The sequence below is a fragment of the Vipera berus genome (assembly GCF_964194415.1).
Source record: "Vipera berus genome assembly, chromosome: 1".
In the NCBI taxonomy this organism is placed as follows: Eukaryota; Metazoa; Chordata; class Lepidosauria; order Squamata; family Viperidae; genus Vipera; species Vipera berus.
The window spans coordinates 61920024-61945272 of NC_138202.1; the positions used below are offsets into that span (position 1 = coordinate 61920024).

At 39.2% G+C, this 25249-nt stretch overlaps 1 protein-coding gene across 1 annotated transcript in view; it reads left to right on the forward strand.

The window, feature by feature from the left end:
- Positions 1 to 1143: 1143 nt before the first annotated feature.
- The window catches only part of STXBP6 (syntaxin binding protein 6), an 80884-nt gene continuing 56778 nt past the window's right edge, over positions 1144 to 25249 (forward strand). The window contains exons 1-2 of the mRNA XM_081325812.1: positions 1144 to 1380; positions 24442 to 24624. Coding sequence (XP_081181938.1) covers positions 24471 to 24624 — 154 coding nt within the window. The 5' untranslated portion in view covers positions 1144 to 1380; positions 24442 to 24470. The remainder of the gene's footprint in view (positions 1381 to 24441; positions 24625 to 25249) is intronic.

The window sequence follows — 25249 nt, forward strand, 5'->3', positions numbered from 1 at the left end:
CAGAAGGCTCAACACGAATCCCACCTTATCACGGTCAGTGGGGAAATCAGCTGCTCTCACGCTGATATAAAGCTGGCATTGTCCCAGGAAGGCAGGAAACAGTTCTGGTTTACCAGCAAATTTATCCGGCATAGCTAACTGACATTTCCTCCTGGGTGGGGGGGCAGCATGTACCTGAGCCTGCAGTTGTGCCACCTGAGTGGCCAGCAAGGTGAGTTGCTGGTTGAGCTGGGCATTCTCGGCAAGAAGCTGCTCCATCGTAGTATTAAGGGGTGGGTGGCTGAAAGCAAACTGTTCTGAACCAGCCCTCTTCTCGCAACCCCTAATTAAGAGAAGAGTCTGGAAAGCGTCCAAGGCTAAAAGGCTTCTGCCAAGATTTAATTACGCAGTTAACAAAAACACAAGAGCTTGTCTTCTCAAGCGGAAAAGTTGCTTTCAGCAACCAGCCCCTCCCCAAACACTTCTTTTATAGAGAGCTCAGGGCGTGGTCTCCCTGTGCCTCCTCCCGAGGAGTCCCATAGTCTTTCTTTGTTTGTCCCTGCTCGTCTGCCTCCTGCGTCGGGCGTCCTTGAACAGGGCCAGCTGTGGGTCATCATCCTCCGCACTCTCGGGCTCACACAGCTGAGAAGAGGTCCCCGGCTGAGGACTCTGCAAAGCCTCCAAATCATCATCAGCCGGTTCGTTTCCCTCCTCCCCCACATCTGAGTCCTCCGATACATCGGACCCGGCTGTCGGACCCACAGGCTGGCCCTGAGTCACAACAATACGCACTTTTGTTGACAGGGTGATGTCTCTGCTCCCTTTATTAACCCCCCCAACCCCCGGGACGTATTTCCCCCCCCTCCTCCTACATTCATCTCCTTTTTTTCACCTCCCTTCTTGTTCCCAAGGAACATTCTTCCCCGCGAGGAGAACCACCCGCCAACAATTCCTCGGAATTGCCAACTCATCCCACAAATTCTCCTCGCCCGCTTCCTCCTCCAGGTCGGTTGCCCAAACCTGAACTTCAAAGCTCTCGAGGTGATCACATGGGACGGCAGAGAAGGCGGGCAGAGCGAGGAAGGTTCCGCGGCTGCCTCTTCCCATTGGCTCCGCGCAAGGCACGTGGCGCTCCTCTCCCACCGCTGGCTCACAGCTGGGTAGCCCGGGTCTGCTGGCAGGGAAAGAGCAGTAAAAGCCGCTCCAGCTAAGTGCCTTAAAGGAGCGTGCAGGAGGAGGAGGAGGAGGGGGAGGAGGAAGGCGGCAAAGAGTTGTGGTTGTTTTTTTCCCCCTTGGGCTCGTGGGTCTGATTTATTTCTTACTGCTGTTTTGCCCGGAGCTTCGTCCCTTGAAGCCTTCGCCTGCAGGTCGTCGTTTTGCTGGAACCGGGCCGGCAGGAAGGTAGGTCTCGCTGAAGGTAGTTGCAACGTAGGGGAGTTTTGTCTTTTTTTTCCCCCAGAACGCCGGGATTCGGCAACCTCTTTCTTCTTCCCTTGCTCGTGGAGCCTTTCTGCTCTTTTTTTCCCCGCGCAACTCGCTCCGAAGTTGGGGGGGGGGCGATTCAGAAGAAGTAGGCTAGGTTAGGCTAGGCCAGGGGTCGGCAACCTTGGCTCTTTTATGACTCGCGGACTTCAACTCCCAGAATTCCCGAGCCAGCTGGCTCGGGAATTCTGGGAGTTGAAGTCCGCGAGTCATAAAAGAGCCAAGGTTGCCGACCCCCTGGGCTAGGCTAACCGAGGAGGTGAACTGCGAGAAGAGATGGGTGAGACGTGCCCGCCCTTCTTCGGCCACTTCTCCGTTCCTTTCACAGATAACGTCCAAACTCTCTCCCGGGCTGGTTCTCTTTTGGGAATGGAGAGCGCGGGTTTTTGGTAGACCGAGCGCGGGCTGTGGACGCGCGGAGAAGGGAGTGTCTTTGCGTCTGAAGCTGGCGCCAAAGCTCGCCCCGTCCAGCCCTCCCGCTTTGCTGGAAAAAAAAAAAACAACTCCGGGATGGCGCGACAAATATTTTGGGCTAAGGCTCCTGAGAAGGAGAGATCTGGACGGGATCCTCTGGAGGAAGGATAGATTTAATGGTTTTTCCGGGTTTTCTTATTGTGGTGGTGCATAGAGTATATAAGGCTGTGCTGCATCGGAATCTCGATGCATTTGCTTTAGGGAAGAAAAAAAGTTCATCGGGCTGGCCACGTTGATTAAACCGCTTTCAAGTGGCCCGAGAGATGTTCAGTTCCGTACTGCGTAAATAAATGTGAGTTGTCTGGCGATGGAGGGGAAGGTAAAACTCCAGAACTGAAGCTGAATCGCCTCCATTTTCCTAGCGCTCGGGGCAAAAACTCAGCGAGGTTGCCTTTAAAGAGAAAGACTTAAACGGAGCAAAACGGCTTCATCTCCGGATTGGAAAAACGGGGCAGCTCACGCCCCAAACGCGCCTCTTGGCACTTTGCCTCTTTGCCTTCCCTTCCGACTTCTTCGTTTATGCAGAGCGCTGCTGAATTTAGCACTTTGGCCACGCGAGCTTCAATTCAATTTAATGGGAGAAGTTGCATTTCCTTCTGTCTTGACCGCATTGTTTCTGTCTCTTGCCCGCTTTCGTCCTTTTCCAGAAATCTATTAGTCTGTTTGCCTGATGCTGAACTTGTGGGGTTTAAAAGCCTGTTTAGTGGGAAATGGTCCAGACATTCTTATGCAGTCCAGAAATGGATGCTCCTTGCACCCACTCGCCCCTCTAGTGGCTAGATTTTTTATTATTGTAATCCTTTATTCTAAGCCGGGGATCAAAATACACTTAACTTGATATAAGCCGTAGAATTTGTTTTGAGGTAATAACGAGGATAGGGCAGAAATCCATCAGTAATTCTAGTACTCAAGTTTATTGGAAGTCTATGCTTCAGCTCTTCGAATGACTGCAGCCCTAATTAGTGCTAGACGATATATACTAATGTCCGTTTATAAATGCCCATTTTTGTTTATATCAGTCATGGCACAGTTAACAGTCATGAAGATTAGTTTGGCCACGGATTGCACTTCAATATTTTTTAAAAGATTTTAAAACAAAAGCATATATGTTGAAATGCAGAAAAGCTCTGGTGGTTTTCATATCAAATCAGAATTTATCATGATGAATCACTCTTACTAAAGCGTTCTTTTTTTACAATTTAATTATTTTAATTCCCTCAGTAGCAGGTTGCTATTATAATTTTATAATATTTTGTTCAAATAAATATTTCTTAAAATTTTTGCAAGTATTCTAGTTGAAGAGGCAAAAATTATCCTGGGAACATTTCCTGACATATAGCTCCTCTGCTTCAATATGAAGATTAGACCTCCCTAAAATAATGTGAGACATTAATATATAAGTCTGTATTTCTTATCAAAGCCTAGTCAGCAACAATAAATTTTCTTTTAATAATATTAAATCATATTTTAGATAGAACTTTGGAACACTCAAGATCTACTGAAATACAAGAGTTACACTGGACACCTTGAAGTTTACAGTAAAGATCATACCAGTGATTTTTGTCCATCAATAGAAGGATAACAGATTAAAGACTTGCAATTTTTAATGATTTTCTTGTCTGATAAACTTGCAGATCTATTGCCTGTGGAGTTTTGAAAATAATTTCAATAGCTGATTGCCATTTGATTATTAATTACGATCATTTTTTCCTATTTTTCTCTATATTGTTTTGCATTGCTTAGGCAGGCAAATCAGTTTCCACCCTTATAGATTCTATTTTATATTTCTAAGTCAGCATCTTAGCTGTGAAACCATTTTTAAAATACTGTTATTTTTATATTTTACCAGTTTCTTAGGGAAAAAAAACCAAGCACACATTTTAAGAAGGTAGAGGTTGCCTCTCAAAGATAAAAAAAGTTCCAGTTAAAGTACAGGAAAAGGCCTGTTTTCAATGGACTCAATTGTTAACACAATTGGAATTTAGCCTAAACTGTGCAAACCTTTTGCAGGAAAACTTTGTATTTTCCTATTCTCAGGCTATGTTTATTTTAATACAAAAGAGAACCAATCATTGGTTGAAAGCCTATGGCTTGTATTTCTACATCAATATTATTTAGTAATTTTAACATCCATAAAGAAGCTATGAATAATCTCATGATGTGAACTTTGTGAGTTGCATCCATTTAGTGTTACATCAGTAAATGGTGCGGACAATTTACATTTCCTCATGCTATCCAAATGCTGCTGCGGAATCATCCAGAGCACATCTGGGAAATAAAGGAAGGGAAAAGTTTTGGTGCATGGGCAGACAATCTGTTCATATGGTTGAATTTTAGTCTGTGCTTGGTTCTTCAAATAAAATAGTTTGAGTGGTGGATTGTGACTATTGATTTTTCATCTGATTGAAACACAGTTGAATGTTTAAAATATAAGTGAATGCCTAGGAGGCTGTATGCCTAAGGTATAGGTTGACATTTTTAAAGTGATTTGAATAATGGTGCATTTTCCTCGATCAGTCATATATTCTGAACCTTTGGGAGTGCTGTGAGTTTATTCTAGGTAATGGCTGTTCAAGCACAAAAGTTGTATCAGTCTTTCTGTTGTGTTTTGTTTATCCTCCATTTTAACCAGGGGTGTCAATCTGTCGGTCCGCAGGCCGGTTTCATCATACCGAAGCCGTGCCCACCCCGTTGCCGGCAATGCAAAAAGAATCACGTCACGTGACGTGGTGAGTTTGACACCTGTGATTTAAACCAATCCTAAGATTGTTGGAAATGTTTTGTTGTTGTTTTTATAGAGTCTTTTAAAAAAAACTTTTATTTACTTGCATTTTAGTTAATCTGCCTTTTGAAACTAGCCACTTGGCAATATTCTTATACTTTAGCATTATAACTATGCCATGTTCCAAATTCAGTTCCAAAAATATATTTTGGAATGTATGATAATGTGAAGCTAACACCTGTCATAACTCTTTTTTAAATAACTACATACAAGTCTGAAGCAATGCATAGGCCTGTGAAGTCCCGTGAGCTGAGCTAACCAAATTAGCACTATAAAATAGTCTGCCAAATTATAGGTACACTAGGAGGCAGAGATATTTGCTACAGCCTATTGATAGCCAAAGAATAACATGAGCACCTTTTTATTATATATTGGCATGTTTCTCCTTTGTAGGGAGAAAGTCCTAGAGTTCTATACAACTCTATTCTTGGGCATTTCAAAGGCAGGAGCTCCAGTTTTTTGTGGTTCCTGGGATGTATTAAAAATACATCTCTCTCTCTCTCTCTCTCTCTCTCTCTCTCTCTCTCTCTCTCTCTCTCTCTCTCCATCTGTGTGTGTGTGAAATATAATATCAAATACTATATTTCTGGACAGATCAGTTTTGAAGTGTTAGATTTGGGAACTGTTTTGCTGCTTGGAAGCAATTATTTGTATGGGATAATCTTGTAATGCTTGTAAATACGTCTCAAAGCAGTTTACTATATATCAGCCACAACTGTAAAAAGAAACTCTTTGCCCCTGAAATTTTATGTTGTCAGTTAGTCTGGATTAGTATGTTGTACAAAGTCAGCCAGAAAACTTATATCAAGTTGTACATTTCAATAGCTTTTTCCCACTTTTGATTAGAGACACTTTTAATTCATATAAATCACAACATTTGAAATAAGCTGGTATCTTGACAGACTTCATTAATCCCACTTAATATCTCCTGAATTTTATCTAATTTAATTCAGATATTATTGATAGTAGGTTTTATGCTTCTAGTAAATCTGCAAACCCATGCAATTTGATCAGAAAAAGAAAAAAAGTATTTTTGGCTATAAAGCAGTCACCAGTTAAACAGGACAAAATCAGAATAATTTGCTATGTTGTGATGTCATAAGCTCCAACATGATTTATACTGCAGCAGCATAGATGAACACATGATTTCCTGTGCTCAAAAGATTGCAAGGAATGTTAATTACTTTTAATTTCCTTGATTTATAAAATCTCATGGCACTGTCTCAATACTCCCATCATGTACCTGAGCCAAAAAAGAAACAATGATTTGTACATAATTTGACACTGGCAAATAACTAATTTTTAAATGAAGTCATGTTCTTTGATTTTTTGCAAGAGCCAAATTCTTAGCCTTCATTTTAATCTTTTTCTTAACTTGAAAGCTCTCATTCTGTTATAGGAAAAAAGCTTATTAAATGGTCCAATATTTTAGACAGCTAGTGGTGTGGAGTTTCTCTTTATTCATATAATATGATTGGTTATTTTTAACTATTTAAATAACAATATTTCATTTTTATATGGGATTTTTGAGGTGATGCATGGTCATAATGTCTGGGCAACTTTCAATTAAGTTTTAAACTGTATGGTGGTATTTTTTAAGTGTGAAAGCCATTGATATTTTTAACCTCTCTTTTACCAATATTACCTAATTCGGTACAATAAAACTTCTAGTTTGGAAGCATGAAGTTGTTAAGTTTCTATTTCTCTTACACCTCTGAAAACTTAACTGTAGCAAATTATTCTTTCTTGCTGTTCTGCAGGAGCTCCCAAAGGAATTGTACAAAGATCTAGGCAGAATATCCATGAATTCCTTTAGTATCAGGCCCCTTACCAGGTAGACCAGACAAAAATACAACCAGATAAGCAAATTCTATTTATTGTAAAAGGTACATTAACAGAATCTTCCAATTCTTGACAATACTGAATTTATTTAATAACAAATTGCATAATTTAATTATTTAAATAGTTACGGTAATATTTAATAATAATGTTTAACAATAATCCCCCCACCTCCCTTACAAGAGAAGCTCAGCAAGATCTGTCAATTTCACCATCCATTCTTCCGTAGTATATAGCAGAGGCCAACCAACCTTTTGGGCTCCAGGGACCGGTTATGTGGAGAGAGGTTTTTCCACAGACCAGAGGGGGTGTAGTTGTGTGTGCTGCCTGCATCCCACTGTTGGGGCTTTGCTTGTTTGTGCAGACAGGTTGCTGGCATGCCGTGGCCTGATACCGGTTCACAGACCGGTGTTTGGGGACTCCTGGTATATAGTGTTGAATTTTCCATCTCTATGCATATAATCTGGCCACAGTAATCATATATTGAAATAATTTATGACTTATTTCTAATGGTTTATTAGGTCTATAAGGAAAAGTGTGACTTCAATTGAATATTAATCTATAAAATCTTCAGTATCAATGTATTGAATCCAAATTTTTTAGTCATTTTACTTGTTCATCAGGCATGATAAAATTTTCCTTGTTCACATATCCAACATACATTTGAATAGCTTTCATACATTCTAGATCATTTCTCTAGCATCATGGACCAATGATACATTGTTTTATAAAAATATATATAATCTGTATATTATAATCAAATTATACATTCTTTAGTAAATTCTTTGTTTCAAATTTCAACCAGAGTTAGCATTTTTAGCTACAACAAATGGTTTAGCAGTTACATGTTCATCATGAACGTACAATTGTACTTCAAATTCTTACTTTGCTCCATACTATAAATCTTTTTGTCCATTCTGGATATTATCCCTGGCTTCATGTAAATGCTGAAAAGGAACAGAGAAAAAACTGAGCCCTGTGGTATCACAAAGCAGCGACCACAGATTGGACCTCTTATTCCCAAACAACAGTGATTGAAACCAGCCTCAGAAGAATGATGTTAACCAGCACAAAACCATGTTGCCCAGCTCCCAAAGCCAAGAGAAAAGGAAATGATGGTATCAAATGCTTCCAAGAGGTGTTAGGATGGATGTGTTACCTCCACCCCACTCTTCTCAGAGGTAATCCAGAAGCGTCACCAATGCTATTTTTATCCGATGTTCCTGCCTGAAAAGTTGAAGGGGTCCAGATAATTGTCTCATCCAGGATCCTCTAGAGCAGAGGTCCCCAACCCCTGGGCTGCAGCTCACTACCCTGTTTATGTTTTACTTTGCTCCTATCCAGACTTCTTTTATGGCTCCTGCATATTTGCTATTATCTTTTTATGTAGTGTATGAAATGAATTATTTGAGATGTCAAAAATATTCTCCTTTTTGCTTTTGCAATAATTAAAATTACGATTACAGCATAGAAAACAGCCAGCAAGCCATCAAATGGCATTAATAGATTCACACACGCACTTTTCCATAATGGAAGTTATTGTTACACATTCTGTAATTGCGTATTTTGAATACGCTTCTCAGTACCTAAACATTAAAAATTAGAATTGTTTCTTTATTCCTAATAGGAAAGGAGGAATGCTAAGGTTGTATTACAAAGGTAAGGTACAATTCATCAGGTTTGGTGTAATGCAGCTAATTCTATACTAAGATAAAATGTTTTAAAATTTCTGTGTTGGCTTGCTGGATCATCTGAGTTGAAGGGTGGTAGTGTTAGCTTTATGTATGTTGGATTATCTTGGCTGCTTTTGGTTCATTTTGTCATGGTATGTCTTTTAATGAAAAGTAAATAGCAGTTCGATCCTTAGTTCTAAAAGAAAGGACTTACTATTATGTAATCAAACTTTTTGACTCATGTTGTTTAGTAATACCCATTCACCTTCACGTTGCTTCACCATATAATTGTTACCTTTTCAGGAATGTTGTTAATTATTTCATATTCTAAAATAAGCTTTCTAATAATACTAGTTATTTGTCAAGAAATGCAGTTGAGCACAAATATTCTTAAAAATTAACCATTTATTTTTAAAAATACCCTTTGTAACTTTTCAAGCTAGGGAAAGAATTATTTTATACTGGCAAATGAGTTGTATATGCTACAGAACCACTGTAGATCTCTTGCGTCATGAACGTCAATAGACCTATGTGCTTAAATAAGCTAAATTTTTCTAAGATTTACATGTAAAACACCTCTTTAGAACAGGTCTGTCCAACCCACAGCCTGTGGGCTACATGCGGCCCTGGACACCTAGCACTGTGGCCCCACAAGATCATAAATTTTAACTTTATTATATTAGCTATATTATATATTTTATATGCAACCCAAGATAATTCCTCTTTATTCAGTAGGGCCCAGGCAAACCAAAAGGTTGGACACTCATGCATTAGAGAGTTTATTGCAGGAGAATTGAGAATTTATTTCTGAAAATGGTTAAGTTTAGACTAGAGCATTTCTTTCTTCTGGTTTTATCCTAGCACATTGTTAAATCAATATGTGAATCCAAAGATGATATGAAGGTTTTCAAATTCTTTTGGGGACTGGCAAAATCCTTTAGCCTTCCTTTTGGACAATCTAAACATTAATTTGAAAAGCCCCTAAGTTCAGAAAAATACTTGCTGCCAACATTGTCTTAAAAAACAGGTTGAACTGATGTATTATTTCCTCGAACATTTTTATGGCATTATCAAATGAACTAGTTGTGGAGAGGAGAGATGGGGGGAAATACAAGGAGATTATGTCTCATCTGATAGAATACTTATGGTTTAATATTTCATCACACAAGGAAAACCTAGTATATAATTATTCACAAGGTTCTACTTAATTTAATAGCCTACTTTAAGAATAAACAAAGAACCAAATGGATTCCCCAGTCTTCTGGGTTTTTTTTCAACAGCAACTAAGCTGTACATGTGAAAACAAAAAGAAGAAATTGCATCAATATTTGGTTCCATTATGTGCAACATATTTCTTCATCAAAGGAAACTTATCACAATCTCACCAAGAAAAATTTGACAATGTCTATTAATGCAATTTCTTCCTTCTTTTCTTTCTGCTTAGCTTTCACTGTACAGTTTGCCTTTTGGAAATGAAAAGTAGAGCTGATAAAGCATTCTCTCTAGCAGTCCATATTATACAGTACTCAATAATATTAAGAAACACTTTCTGATTTAGCTAATTGTGCAATATTTTTCTGCAGAAGTAGCTGATCTACAGCAGCCTGGCTCATTTTTCATTTTAACACATATGTATGTTAAGATGCGATAGCCATATTTTTTATTTTTTTATTTTTTGCAACTGCTTACTATTTAGAATTTGATAGGTGCTTTATATGTTGTTTCTAAATAAATGTGATTTAATTAGAATGTGACTTTTCGGAAACTGGATTTCTGGGCTTAATTTAGATGAAGTTACCCCTATTGAGAATAATGACATGCTGTATGTTATCTTGAATTAGTTTTTCAATGAAATGGGATACTGAACATATTTTGAATTGCTTTGCCATTAAGAGCTCATTTTCATTATTAAAAATGTGTGCATTTAACAGTATTTAGTGATACTGAAAATATACAGTTATTGCATTCATCTATAAAGTTAGTCAGAAAACTGAGAATTACATTTGCATCTATTTCTTTTTTCCAATTCGCACATCCTTCACAAAATAGAATTATTTAACATGTTGTTTATTTGTTGCTTCGGTTTTAGTGTTTCAGTGGTTTTTAAAAACAAGCCTGTATTGTATTTAGAGCCGTCTAAGATGAATGTGAGGAGGCTATATGTCACCGTAGCTGCATCTGACATCTCCATGAACTGTCAGTGTCTGTATCTGACATCTCCATGAAATGTCACAGCACATTATTTATGTATTAACCAGATATCTTCCATGCCACAATCCAGTGTCTCTCAGTGCCTTGCATAAAGCATAACACCAAATAAAAAACAGTATAGTTATAAACAACAAAACAACCCAAAACAAACAAGGATACCTTACAGCTTCAGACAATTCCCATGTCGAGCAAAGATGTTGAGATTCTTTAATTTTTTATTTCAATCTGTAAACCACTGAATTTCTCCTTTTTTCTTTCTCTCTCTCTCACACACACAGCTAATACTAGAAACCAATTGGAAGTCTTCCAAAGTGTGACCTCAAACTTAATTCATATGAAGTTCTGGACAATTAAATATATATCTCCAAAAGATTTTTTTTCAAATTCTATTTTTTGCACACACAGAAATTGATTTTTATCAAACAGTGATCTTTCCACCTTCTATGGAACAGCTTCTAGATTTCTGTGCATACTCATTTAAACATATATACATATAGAAATAAGATAAAAAAGGAATTGAATTTGTTCCTTTGCAGTTAGCAAGTGATATGTTTCTTCTGTTCTTTAAGGCATTTGGGAAGCATCTTCTAGTAATATTCATGCTCCTATTCTAGATCAGTTGTTCATGGCTCCATATTTTATTTGATGAAAGTAATTATTGCTTTTATTTGTCATTATGAATATCCAATGTAGGTAGTCCTCAAGTTATGACCTCTTAATCAGTGACTGTTCAAAAGTATAAAAGTGCTGACTGTTGATGATTGATCTGTGAAGTTGAAGCTGTCACAGTCTCCCCACAATCACTTGGTTCTGATCTGGGTGCTCAGGCACCTGGCCTGCAATTAGTGTCACAGTGAGTTGCAATCATGTGATTGCCATTTATGCCATTGCAACCTTCCCAGTCAGCTTCCCACAAGCAAAGTCAGTGGAGGGGTTGACAAGAAGGAAGGTCACAAGTCTGTTCCTGTAAATCTATCCCAGAGATCAGCAGTGATGGCAAACCTTTTAGAGACCGAGTGCCCAAACTGCAACCCAAAACTCACTTATGTATCATCGGGTGCCGGGTGGGCGTGGCCCATTGGGTGGGCATGGTACATTGGGTGGGTGTAGCTATGGTGGTAATGGCAGACTGGGTGGGACTAAATAGTTCAATCATCAATTGCAACTTTGCAAGAACTTCCCCCCCCCCAAGAAGTTGAAATTGATTAATTGATTGAACCTTTTTTTTGTACATGGCAGTGGAGGCCTAAAGCGAAAAGGTTTTATAAAACCCAGCTGAAGGCCTAGGACTGGGGCGACGACACACGTGCCCAGAGAGAGGGCTCTGTGTGCCGCCTGTGGCACCCGTGCCATAGGTTTGCCACCACAGCTCTATAGTGTGGACCTGCTCTCAGTACTCCCACCTGCACTCCATAGTGCCCATCCATCCAGCTGCATTCATATAGTGCTGCAGCACCCCACTCACTTCTGATTTCCGTCTCCAGCCGACCCATTCTCCCCACCAGCCTGCCTGCGCTCCCCAGTGCCTGCCTGCATGTGATGACTACCCCAGACACTTCCCCAGATACCTCTCCATGTGTCAGATCGGTAGAAGATGAACCAATTCCAGGCATATCAGGAGGAGAGTTGGTCTGTGGCTCCAAGCATCCGTCTGAGAGGAATTTGGCTGAAGCAAAGATGCAGCAGGACAGCCTTGAGACTTCAGGTGGGGAAAGCATGCAGCTGCACCTGGTCAGTGATGAGAAAGAGAAAATGCCTTCTGTACCTGATCCAACAACACGTAAGGCAGAGGCAGCTAAGGTCAGCCTGATTACTTGTGAGGAGGCAGCTTTGCCGGTCTTGATGAGCTGCACCAGAAGCTGGGAACAATGTGTTTCTTTCCTTGCTGTGTGTTCTTGCCTTGAATTTTGGATTGAGTCTCTTCAGCTATGGCCTTGCCCTGCCTTGCCTTGTGCCCTTGCCTTGCCTTGCCTGTGGACTTGTCTTGTGGACAAGTCTTGGAACTTGTCTTCACCTTGGAAACTTGCATTTGCCTTGAGGATTAGCTTTGGTTTCATTTGAGTAACCTGTGGAACTCATTGGAGTTGAACTGGTACTAGCACAGGGAATTGCTGGAAATACCAATTCAGGCCTTAATAAAGATTCCTTAACCTGTGATGTGTGTGTGTGTGTGTGTGTGTGTGTGAGAGAGAGAGAGAGAGAGAGAGAGAGAGAGAGAGAGAGAGAGAGAGAGAGAGAGAGAGAGAGAGAGAGAGAGAATGGGACAGCACACTGCTGCACTCTACCATCCCCAAGCTCCTTACCTGGGATTTCTGCCTCTTCCCGTTTAGCTACCTGTGTGTTGCAGTGGCAACTAGGACTGCCAGGATTGTCATTTCTAAGCACTCATATGACATTGTGCTTTATGACTGCATCACTTAGCAACAGCAATCCTGGTGCCAATTGCTGAGGACTATTTTAAGCCAATAAAACCTTAGCTTTTAGAAAAAGTATCAAATTTTCCAGTTTGCATTCTGTTAGGACTATTTTAAAAATAAGTATTTTAAAAATAAGAGCAAAAATGGTTCTGATAATGAAGCAAGGTGATGACTTCCTGCTTCTAATATTTATTTCATGAATTATGCTCATGTGCTAATCTGTCATCTTAGTCTTTCTCGATTTGTATGAATTATTATTTATGACCTGCTGAATTTAGCTTCTGTGTCATGTACTGTATGTGACTTAAGAAATAGCTGGATGCATTGTATCCACATGAAATCATATTCATTACTCATCAAAATATGCTGTAAGCAAAATCCGTCTATCTCATGACTGATGCAACTGAATGACTAAATATTCTATAAACAATGTGTAAGTTAACAGTGGCTAAATCTAAATATTGTAAGATCAGTCTTCCATTCCATCTTGATCTTCTTTAGAAGGATTTATTAAAAGCACTATAGATAAAAGAGCCCTTTATTTAAAAATGAGTAAGTTTAAGGTCAGTTGATTGTTGTCACTATAAATTCATAGAGTGAAATAAGAATATTTTCTTCCCATGCTCTGGATTTCTTTAAGCAGTTTCCTACAGTCACCTTTCCAGAATAAGGAGATCCTTAAATTCTGTGTTGCAGTTGAGGATTTTTTTTCCATGTTTGGCTTCCTGCCATTTCTAGAAACTGAGATATCGGTGTTTTATCTCAGTTTCATGTTTGGGATGTTGAGAGAAAGCCAAGTAAATGCCATTAAGTAGTATCTCACATAGCAGTAATAGAAAAAAAGTACTTGCTTTTTGTTCATTCTGCAGAAGAAGCTTTCACACCATAGGAATAATATCTATAGCATAAAATGGTCTTTATTATGGTAAACAATTATTCCTTCTGCACATTATCTTTTTAAATAATGGAATGATTTATAGATGAGTTTATAAGCCCTCTTTTCAGTAACTTTACAGTTACTTCTTCAACTTCTTTCTGCATTTTGCTTGCCATTTATGTCTTGATCCTCTTAGTGTGTCTTGAAATACTTTTATCTGCAACTAAGCTTGGATATGACTAGATAGATTCCAGATCTAGACAGCTATAAAAAAAGAGAAGCAGCTTCTATCTTTACTCTTTTACTTGTTTAAATGCATTGGCCTTATAAAACACCCATAAAGGAATAAATAAAAATACTGATACAGTACATGACAAAATACCTTTTTATTATAGGGTCAGATGGTTCTCATGAGCCTCTTGAAGCAGCTAAAATTCCTTTGGTTGTCCATTCTTTACTGCAGTGTATGAAAGAAGTAGCTTACCTCTAAAAGCAGAGATGGATGGATGAAATGTGCAACACAACTATAAGAATATTGAAACATGTACGCATATACATGTTTTAATATTCTTATAGTTGTGGTGTTGCATATTTCATGATATGAATTACATTTCATAAAGTTTCATTGTAAAAGAGTAAAGTTTATGTTTGGCAACTATTGATTACCTTAACAAGAGAGATTCCTCCTGCCTGAAATAAAATCTGCAAACAATGTGGAATCTTATTTGCTATATAATCCAATTTCTGATAAATGTAGTTTTTCTTTAAAGCAAAAAATCTTACACTGTTAATAATTGTTGTTGACTGTATTTGACATTGTCTCTTATTTTGGAAACTGCTCTAATTCCACTATGCTCTTCTTTATTATATTCACACAAAAATATCACGGTTTTTAAATCAAAGTTTACTGAAAAGTTATGATGGCCTATTTTGTATATAATGTTAATATAGAGTTGAACAATTGACATCCTGCACTGAAGGTAAAGGTAAAGGTTCCCCCGCACATGCGTGCTAGTCATTTCCAACTCTAGGGGGCCGTGCTCATCTCCGTTAAGAACCAGCGCTTGTCCGAGGATGTCTCCGTGGTCATGTGGCCGGCATGACTAGATGCCATAGGCGCACGGAATGCTGTTACCTTCCCACCGTAGTGGTCCCTGTTTTTCTACTTGCATTTTTTACATGCTTTCGAACTGCTAGGTTGGCAGAAGCTGGGACGAGTAAAAGGCGCTCACTCTGTTACGCGGCACTTGGGATTTGACCCGCCAAACTGCCGACCATTTGATCGACAAGCTCAGCGTCCTAGCCCACTGAGCCACCGCGTCCCTATCCTGCACTAGTTGAAAACAAACTTTGTAAAGCTGTCAACCCAACTACTTATTTTTATTTATTTGTTGGTTAAATTTACTTCCAGACCAGTTCAGAATATTACCAATTTCATGTAAATGTAGCCACACCTTGAAAGAACAGGTCTAGTGTTTTTTTTAAGGCTATCAAAACAGGTTGTCTGTCTACTAAGATAAATCTTCCCTGATTTTCTGCCTTCATATTCTAATCTACAGCAATTTAAACCCAACCTTTAAATTGCCTTTCACAGGAGTTCTGGAAAACTCCAGTTCTTTTTTAACCATATTCTTCATGATAAGAAACACATCTGTAGTTGTCGCCTATTGCTGATTCAGTAGAAAGATGCTGCCAATTGGAAATTGATGACACGTATGGTACAGTGACCAATTGCCTGCCCTGCATGACACATACCATAATTATTAGGTTTTACTTTGAGATTTTGTTGTATGAATTGGCTATGATAGTTTAGAAATAATGCTTTATGATTTAATTTGACATGTGAACTTAATCAGTTATTCAGTTTAGTTGGCAAGCAATGATTAAACCAAATAGCAATATTTGTGGCTTATCTAGCACATTCTCTATTAGCCCAGTTTGCACTTAAAGCATGCTTGTTGCATACCTGCATTGCACTGTGCTTTTTAAAAAAAATGTATTTAGCAAATGTATGTGGCCGCTTAGCTCACTGGATATGACTCTAGGCGATGTACAACTAGAAACAATTAAAACAATTATACTGCTGTGTAATTGAAATTAAAATGTTCCTGTGAATTGCCTTGTTATCAAAATTTACAAAAACAACAAGGGACTGGCATCTTTGTGAATTTAACATCTTGAGAATGTTTATATAAGACAAGAAATAAAGTATGTAAATAGTTTTTGTGTGTGAAATGCTGATGGAGCTGCTGATGAAACATTTTCCAAGGTTTTAATGGTTAACCTTGCACTGTGAATATTTTTATTTCCTGTTTAAGTTCAAAACCATGGATTACAGCAACTTTTCCTACATTGTGTTAATGACCTTTCTTGTATAATGATACGGTACAAGAGCACCACAATAAATAGTATTTCACCTTTTCCTGCATTTTTGTAAGACCAGCTAGTAAAAATGCAGTTTTATACAGTGGTGAATTATTGCTTTGTATTATGAAAGTTGCAATCTTATAAATTCTCTTTGAAACTCTCTTAACAAATCCATGGTGGCATGTAAGTAAAATAATGGACTATGATCTGGGAGAGTCAGGTTTCAATCCAGCCATTGCTAGAGAAGCTGACTCAGAAATCTTTGTATAAATCAGCCTTTTTAAAAATATGACAGTTTTAAAATATGTGGACTTCAACTCTGGCTAGGGAATTCTGAGTCTTAAAGTCCACACATCTTAACATCAGGTTCGAAAAACACTAAGATAAGCAGTATGTCTCAGCCCATCCCCTGCTCTACAGGATGGTTGTTGTGGGAAAATAGGAATGCTGTATGTATACTGTCTTCAGAATCTTGGAAGAAGAGATTAATAAGTGAATAAATAACTTTCCAATTAGATTTCAAGCCCAATTATGGGGCAGAAACAATATTGATCTCAGTAAGATGGGGATAATGCAGCCATCCTTGCTCTCTTTGATTTTCAGTGTTTTGAGTACTGTCCGCCACTATATTTTGGGGGGCTTTTGTAGGACTTAGGGCTGGGGGGTACAGTTTTGCAGTGGTTAGGCTCCTTTTTCCACGGCTGGTCCCTGTCAGTGTTGATAAGGAATGAGAGGTCCAGCTCAGGGCCTCTCCTTTGTGGAGTGCTGCAGTGCTTGGTGCTTTCTCTTCTCCTTTCTAAAATCTACACAAACCTGCTGGGTAAGTTCATCCAGGACCATGGGATAAAGTATCATCAGTTAAGCTGATGATACTCAACAGCTGAACCCTGGGAAGGTGGGGTGGCTATGGGTGCATGGAGTCTCAGGATCTGGAGTTTTATCATATTTAGTTCAGACAGACCCACTGCAAATTGGAGGTCCTTCTGGACTCACAACTCCTCCTCAGAGATCCAGTGGCAGTCATGGCTAGGAGGGTCTTTGTGGAAATTCAGGTTGTGGCCAGTTGCACCCTTTCCTGAATCGTGAAGCCCCAAGTCACTCATACCCTGGTGATCTTCCATTTGGATTATTGCAGTGTGCCCTATAAGGCTATCTTTGAAGAGTATTTAGAAGCTACAACAAGTACAAAATGCAATGGTATGGACAGTATTGCCTATCCCTAGGATGGTACACGTAATACCACTGTTATTTGAGCTGCATAGGTTTGCTTTCTGGTCCAGTTCAAATTGTTGGCTATTACTTTTAATGCCCCACTATATGCTTGATAAGGGACGCGGTGGCTCAGTGGGTTAGGACACTGAGCTTGTCGATCAGAAGGTCGGCAGTTTGGCGGGTCGAATCCCGAGTGCCGCGTCACAGAGTGAGCGCCTGTTACTCGTCCCAGCTTCTGCCAACCTAGCAGTTCGAAAGCACGTAAAAAATGCAAGTAGAAAAATAGGGACCACTCCGGTAAGAAGGTAACAGCGCTCCGTGCGCCTTTGGCGTCTAGTCATGCCGGCCACATAACCATGGAGATGTCCTCGGACAAGCGCTGGCTCTTCGGCTTTGAAACGGAGATGAGCACCGGCCCCTAGAGTCGGAAACGACTAGCACGCATGTGCGGGGGAACCTTTACCTTTACCTTATGCTTGATACTAATTTCTCTGTTACCTTTTTGTGGGAATAGTAATCACTTACTATATTGTCCATTATAGTACAAGTGGCAACTTCAGGACATACTGGGATAGTAATAGTGCTGGTCCTGTCCAGCTGAAAGTAGTGCAGCTGGTGATGACCAACTGCACTCAGAGAACTGTATCTATTCATGCTGCTTTGATCCAGCACTTTACATCCCATGTCACCCATCCAACTTAAGCTAGAAACAATTATGCCTTGGTCGGTTGGACTGTGCAAAACCATTCATAACGCTGCTTTATGAAGCAGGTAAAGTGCTCCTCTCAACATGTTATTTAAAGCTTAGAACCTCTGTCTTATAAAGACTTGGCAAAATAGTTTTGTGGGAGTTTGTGCATTGTCCAGGTACGTATATGTGAATACACAGAGGGCAAAGAGAAGTTCCCAAAGAAGCTGCTCCATGCCTTTGAGAGAGTGTAGCTGCTGAACACTTTGATGCTCAGAGGGTACTTTAAGGAGGAACAAACCTCCCTCAAAAGGTTGTGCACACCTGTAATGGCAGCTCCCTGTTGCTATATTGACTAAGATAAAAAACAGTTGGAAAAAATCATGGCCTAATCACAGACCACAGAACAGCTCCATGGCAGAGCTTGGAACAGCTGGAATTTTCAAGATGAAATTGCTCATCTTTATTCTGATTTTAATGCTAAATTCTTAGAGCTCATGTATTTTATTTCAAACTTGTGGTTGAAACATTTGTAGATCCATACAGATTTCGGTGTCTTGGCAGATAACTGATAACTAGATATTTTTGTCTTAAAAAAACTAAGTAGGGTCAGACTTGGTTAGTACTCGGAAGGGAGCTACCCCTTGGCTATTACGTATAAACCAGGTAAAAAGTTAAAATCCGATCCCAATTCAAATGAGACATTGAGCAATTAAAAGAATCCTAAATTTAAACACTGCAGTGAAGGCTTTCTGAACATACTGTAATTGTTACATTATGTCCCCAAATTCTGGATTACAAGAAACTTTAAATGTACTATACCTGGATTGTTGCATCATTTGTATTTTTCAAAAACTCATAATCATAGCAACAGAATAAGAATAAGAAAAGAAACAACAGTAATAAAATCATGCCAGGACTATAAGTAAAAAAAAGATCCTGAAGGTATGGCAACCATTTCCATTTAGTTGCCCAGAAAACTGTATAGGTACCACTAAGAGCCAAGGGTGACTTCATTTTCTACCTTTCTGTGTATTATACTTTCTCAGAAGTAAGAGTTTAATGAAAATTACTTGGAAGCAAGTATATATAGCAGGGGTGTCAAACTGCCGGCCCGCAGGCTGGATGCGTCACGACAAAACCTCGCCCACCCCATTGCCGGCAATGGGGAAAAGCTCCAATACGTCACACGACATCGCGAGTTTGACATGCCTGATATATAGGATTGTAACACGGGGGCAACATTTATATGATGTGTTTTCATTGTTTTAATGCATTTTTTTAAAATTCTCTCCTTTCTTCCAAACCCCCTCAATTGCTGGTCTCTTTGGTATTTATGACATATGTAATGCCTTAAAACATATGTACTTAAGCAATTGTTTCCTGAAATGCTTAAAATATCTGGATGTTTACATACCCATGATTTTGAATACATTGTATTTACTTTCAAGTGAAAAAAAGGCTTGGCTGACATGCAAACATCTAGACTTTCCTGGAAAGATCAAGAGATAAGAGGAAAAAAGAGTAATATATTTAAAACCAATTGAATACTTTTTAATACCACTGGAAGTGTAGCTTAATCCTTGTATATTTGTGTGCTTCTTGCTGAGAAATGCCATGCTGTATTACAATATACCTATTGTATATTGTATATAGGTAGAACTGTATCTTTTCCATCAGCAAAAAGCTGATTTTGAAATAAGGTGGCGAATGAATGAATGAATGATTTTGGTAAGGCCATTCTGAGCAACAAGTTATTATGTCTTAAAAACAAGAAGCACCTGAGTAGCAGTAGACTGGTTTTCTTCCTTTTCTATGCTGCTGTATCAAAAAATTAAACAGATTCATGATGAAATTAATAACCTTTCTATTATTTTTTTCATATCCCATGGCACTTTACAAGCTTCCTAAAAGATGTATTTGCTCAAGCTGACCTAGCTATCTAATAATGCTTATGATTTGAGTACTATTACATTTCCAGGTGATCAGTGGGTCCATTGCTAGGCACATCTATTTAAATTCTGGTAACAAATCAACGAATGACTCAACATATTAGGAATATATGCAGTCCAGGTTGCTTAGAATTGAAGAGTGACCACAGCTTTGAATCAAATTGCACATGAGTAGCCCCTCCATGCCCACAGTTTCCATAACTCTTCGTGATATGTGAAAGGGTTGAGGGAACTAAAAAGGCCTAGTACAGGGTTGTCAAATTGTCGACCCGCTGGCCAGATGCATCATGCGGAAGTTGTGCCCACCCCATTGCCGGCAATGGCAAAATCATCCCGATATGTTGCGCAGCATCATGAGTTTGACATGTCTGGCCTAGTAGATGCTAGGGAGCTGCTGGCAAAAGACAGGAATTGAAGTTGATTGAACAGCTGCTAGAGCTATTAGAGCCTACCTTGTGATGGTAAGGGGGCAAAATGTAACTCTGTCTGCAGATAGTGATTCAATGAATGTTTCAGATGACTCTGTTCCTCCTTGGAAGAAGTTATATTGAGATGGGGGTGTCTCTGTAAGGAGTATTCTCTCCATCTAGCAGGTAAAGCTCTTCATATTTGGTCTTGATTGAACTTCAGCCTTGGGGCAGAACTAGTGGGAGCTAAGGTTTGCATGGTTATTTGAGGGGATTTGATCCTGTTGGACCTAAGGCAGGGGTATCAAACTGCCAGCCCGTGGGCCAGATGCATCATAGCAAAACCACACTCACCCCAATGGAAAATGGCAATGGAAAAAAAGTTGTCGCGACATGTCACATGATGTTGCAAGTTTGACACCCCTGACCTAAGGAAATGAACAAGACATTGCAACAGCTCGGCCACATCTGTATTAGATTCATGCTCTTCCTGGCTGGTTAAGGCTGCCTGCCTGATTGGGTCTGGTTAGTGATTAATTCTTTCCTGAGGGAGAAAGTGGTCTTACTGGCTCTTAAAGAGGCAGTGGTGAACCCTCTCCTCAAGGTACTATCACTTGGCCTATCTAATCAGGACAGTTTTTATCTGATCTCCAACTTTCCCTTTTTAGGGAAAGTTGTAGAGAAAGTGGTCACTTGACAGCTTCAAAAGATCCTGGATGAAGCAGATTATCTGGACCCTTCAAATCAGGGTTTACGCTGAACTGTGAGAAGACTGCAACATTGCTTGCAATCTTAGATGAACTTTGGTGGGAGCAACATGGGAGGAGTGCATTCATCCATGTTCTTTTTGACGTCTCACATTGATACTATCGATCATCATATTTTTCTGGACCAGTTCTGGGAGTTGGGGATGGGCAGCACTGTTTTCCATTGGTTCTCCTCCTTCCTCAACTATTTATTCTCCTTTAACAACTATACCATGTTTCTTGCAGTCCTTGTACATAGAATAGAGTAGTTCACACATTTTTCTCTGGTAGCATAGCCATTATCCAATGCTGGTGATAGCAATTTTGATAATCCTGATTTCTTTTCTTGGTCATAGAAAGTTTTAATGTGAGACTATTTTCTAAATTACCCTGTTCTGAAGCCCTAACTTTGGAAGCAAACTTACTGGAAGGAATGTTTATGAAAACTTCTGTAATTTATGTTTTGTGCTTTCTACACTGAGAAAGACCCTGAATTTAATTTTTTCCCAACAAGGGGAGAAAATTAAAAAAGAAAATTGTTGTGCCATAATTGGCTTCCTCATCTTGTCAGGAGTTGCTAATTCCAGTTGAAGCCAGCCCTGGAAATTCTCCTCATAGATCCCCAACAAATGTCTTCAGATGATATACCTGTATATGGGCAAGAATAGTGCAAAGGATCTTTGAATGTTGAATACTTGTTTATTAGTTTATTTTATCCCCTTTATTACTTTTTATAAATTTTGTAAATAATTCAAGATAGAAAATATACCTAATAACCCTTCCTTCTATTTTCCATACAACAACAGTCCTATGAGTTGGCTTGAGCTGGGAGTGTGTGACTGGCTTAAGGTCACCCAACCAGCTTTCATGCCTAGAGTGGGACTACAATAGTACCTTGGTGCCTTAATTCATCAAACTGATTCTGAAGATCCATGTTGTAAGGAATGGAAAATTCATCTGTACTGTATTTCAGTACTTAAGTATTTCAGCTTTCTTGAAAATCTATATATAATCTAGATAATGGTTTGGCTTTTCAACTTAATGCATCTTGAACACTTTTTGGTGACGTTCTATTTCAGCTAATTATCAAGAAATAGCCATAAAGATAATCTATACATGGCACTATACCTCAGTGAGCAATAAACAAATTGGTACATATAACCACTTTGGGTCATAATTACCAATTAGTCTTTTTGGTTGAACATTTTGAAAGCATTAGGAAAGTCAGCACTCTTTCATCATGAATCCTTTTGGCTTAATGTCCGTATTTCCTAAGTCACGTACATTAATGCATCATTAAAAATCAATAGTTATGGCTTCTGCTAGGTCCCAAATTTGTCATTGCATTACACTAGAAAATTAAACTGTAGTGTCATAAAACCAGTAGTATTTCAAAGTGTACAAATTGCTCTGAGAAATTAATACCAAATAATAAAATCCCTGTTTAAGCGTGACTTTCATATATTCAACCCAACATGAAAGGAACAGGAACACCTAGTAGAGAAGGAAAGAAATGTAAACTAACAAAGTCTCTTGGAAAGAAAGCTGGCTTTTAGTGGTTTTACTTTCAATAGGACACACCGAAGAGTAATCAAACTCCAGTGCAAAGTTCAAAGTCAGGTTTGGCAGCCAATCTAAAAGTCAGAGTTCTACAAGCACTATTCACAGGAATGCCACACCCCAGAGCAGGAAATCAGACAGTTGCTTCCAATGAAGAAGCTTAACTCCAGGGCTGCCTTTTAAATCAGGCCAGCTGATGATGCCAGCTATTTTTAATCAGGAGAGCTACTCCCTTACTTGCCAAGGTGCTTCATTGATATATTCACTGAATACAAGGCTTGGGAGGTCTTATGTCATCATCTTGGTGGAGCAGTGGGCTAATGCCTCCTTAAGTAACACCAGCTGCCTGCAATTAGTGCAGGTTCACATCCCACCAGGCTCAAGGTTGACTCAGCCTTCCATCCTTCCGAGGTAGGTAAAATGAGGACCCAAATTGTTGGGGGCAATAAGCTGACTTTGTAATAATGCCGCTTGGGGGGGGGGGCGAAAGCCCTAATAAGCAGGCATATACATAGAATGAAGGCTAGTGCTAAGCACATTGATTTGTGCTTAAATTGTAAGCCACCCTGAGTCTTTGGAGAAGGGCAGGATATAAATGGGATTAAAAAAAAATCTGACTGCTCCAGCTATTCTGATGATGCCTGTGTTAAATCAATCTCAAATGATTCCTGACTTAATACCTCCTGAGGTGAACATTCCTTTGGTTTAGCCAGAATAAGGATTATTTTTTTTGGAGTTTGTATCCTGGGTCATGACCCTGGGTCCCATCAGGCTCACATGAGAATTTGCCTCCTGAAATATTGGTAAAGACTAATGCTAGAGGTCCAAGCAGTCCTCCCAACAATTTTACATCCTCCAGGGCAAAAGTATCATTTTCCTTTCAGTTAATCTCTGCTAATGATTGGATCAGAAAAAAAATATGATAATGATCAAAAGAGTCTTTAGCTGGATCTGCAGAAAGACCAATCCAAACTATGAAATCATTGTTATGAAAGCTTCTGCAGTAGCTCTTTCTGTTTTTCCACCATTCTCCCTGTTACACATAAGAAGTGCCTCCACTGTCAGTCTTTAAGGCTTTACCTTCAAACATTTTGGAAGGGAGGTTAAGCAACATGGTGTACTTGGAGCACTACTATCCATGCATGGACACGGCTATCAAGATAGGTTTGCATACTTTCTATTCTTCCTTGTAGACGTATTTTGCTCTTCGTGCTTTTAATTAGTATCTTTATCAAATACACAGAGTAGTCTGAAATAAAATTTGATGCTTTTTACCAGTGGATCAGCCTACCGAGATTTCTATGGAATTTGTTCAGTTATGATTGTTCAAAGGTATTGCATCTGAATTCACCTCATGTTTAGATGCTCTGTTTTTTTATGCCATGTGTGAATATTTAACATTTATCGCCAATATCTGGCCTACTAATTTGCTAATTTCTCATATTGTGTGGAAATCCTTTATTGCTTACATCTTTGACTCTAAATTGTTTATTTTAAAAAAAGCCAAAAAGCTCCTCCCCTTCAATTTCAGTCTACAGTTTTATCCTTTCCTACTGAAGATAATAACCAGCCAGGAAAGTAGTCTAAGCTGACTCTGAAGCTCTTTCTGTCGTTTAAATGGCAGATTATTCTAGACTTGAATAAGTTATTTGCTATTTTGGTTGTATGTGCGTACACAAGTATGTACTTTTATTAGAGGGGAGGGGACAGAAAACCAGTTTGTTATATAAATATTTCTTCCAAAATGTAATGCTTGCTGTACAAATTCATTTTAGGAACATCTTCCATCTGTATCTGATTTATAATGAGTGCCAAATCTGCTATCAATAAAGAGATTTTTGCACCGCATGATGAAAGGATGCTGGGTGCAGTCCAAGTAAAAAGGAGAACGAAGAAAAGGATTCCTTTCCTGGCAACTGGGGGTCAGGGTGAATACTTAACCTACATTTGCTTGTCAGGTATGCTAAATCATTTTGAAATCCAGCTATCCTTTCAGTTTGTTTGTAAAAGTTGATTGATGTTGTCTGGGGATAAAAATAATGTAGCATCATGAATTTTAATTAGACAATTAGATGAAAAATCAGAGTATAAACCTTCAGTATTCATATATTTAAATTATAAAGGTAATGTATGGTTAAAGTGCAGTATTGCAAGCAAACTTTGCCCACAGTCTGGAGTTCAATACTTACAGGGCTCAAGGTTGACTCAGCCTTCCATCCATCCAAGGTTGGTAAAATGAAGACTCAGATTGTTGGGGGGCAATATTCTGTCTTTGTAAACCACGCAGAGTGCTGTAAGGCACTGTGGGGTGGTATATAGGGCCAAATGCCATTCCTAATGTGTCAGTGAAAAAATGCACCTGGAGTTTTGGTATTGCGTTAAGAAATTTCTGTATATTTCCTATGGTCTTGAAGTAGAAATTACCATAGGTAAAGGTAAAGGTTCCCCCGCGCATGCGTGCTAGTCGTTTCCAACTCTAGGGGCTGGTGCTCATCTCCGTTTCAAAGCTGAAGAGCCAGCGCTTGTCCGAGGACGTCTCCGTGGTCATGTGGCCGGCATGACTGGACGCCAAAGGCGCACAGA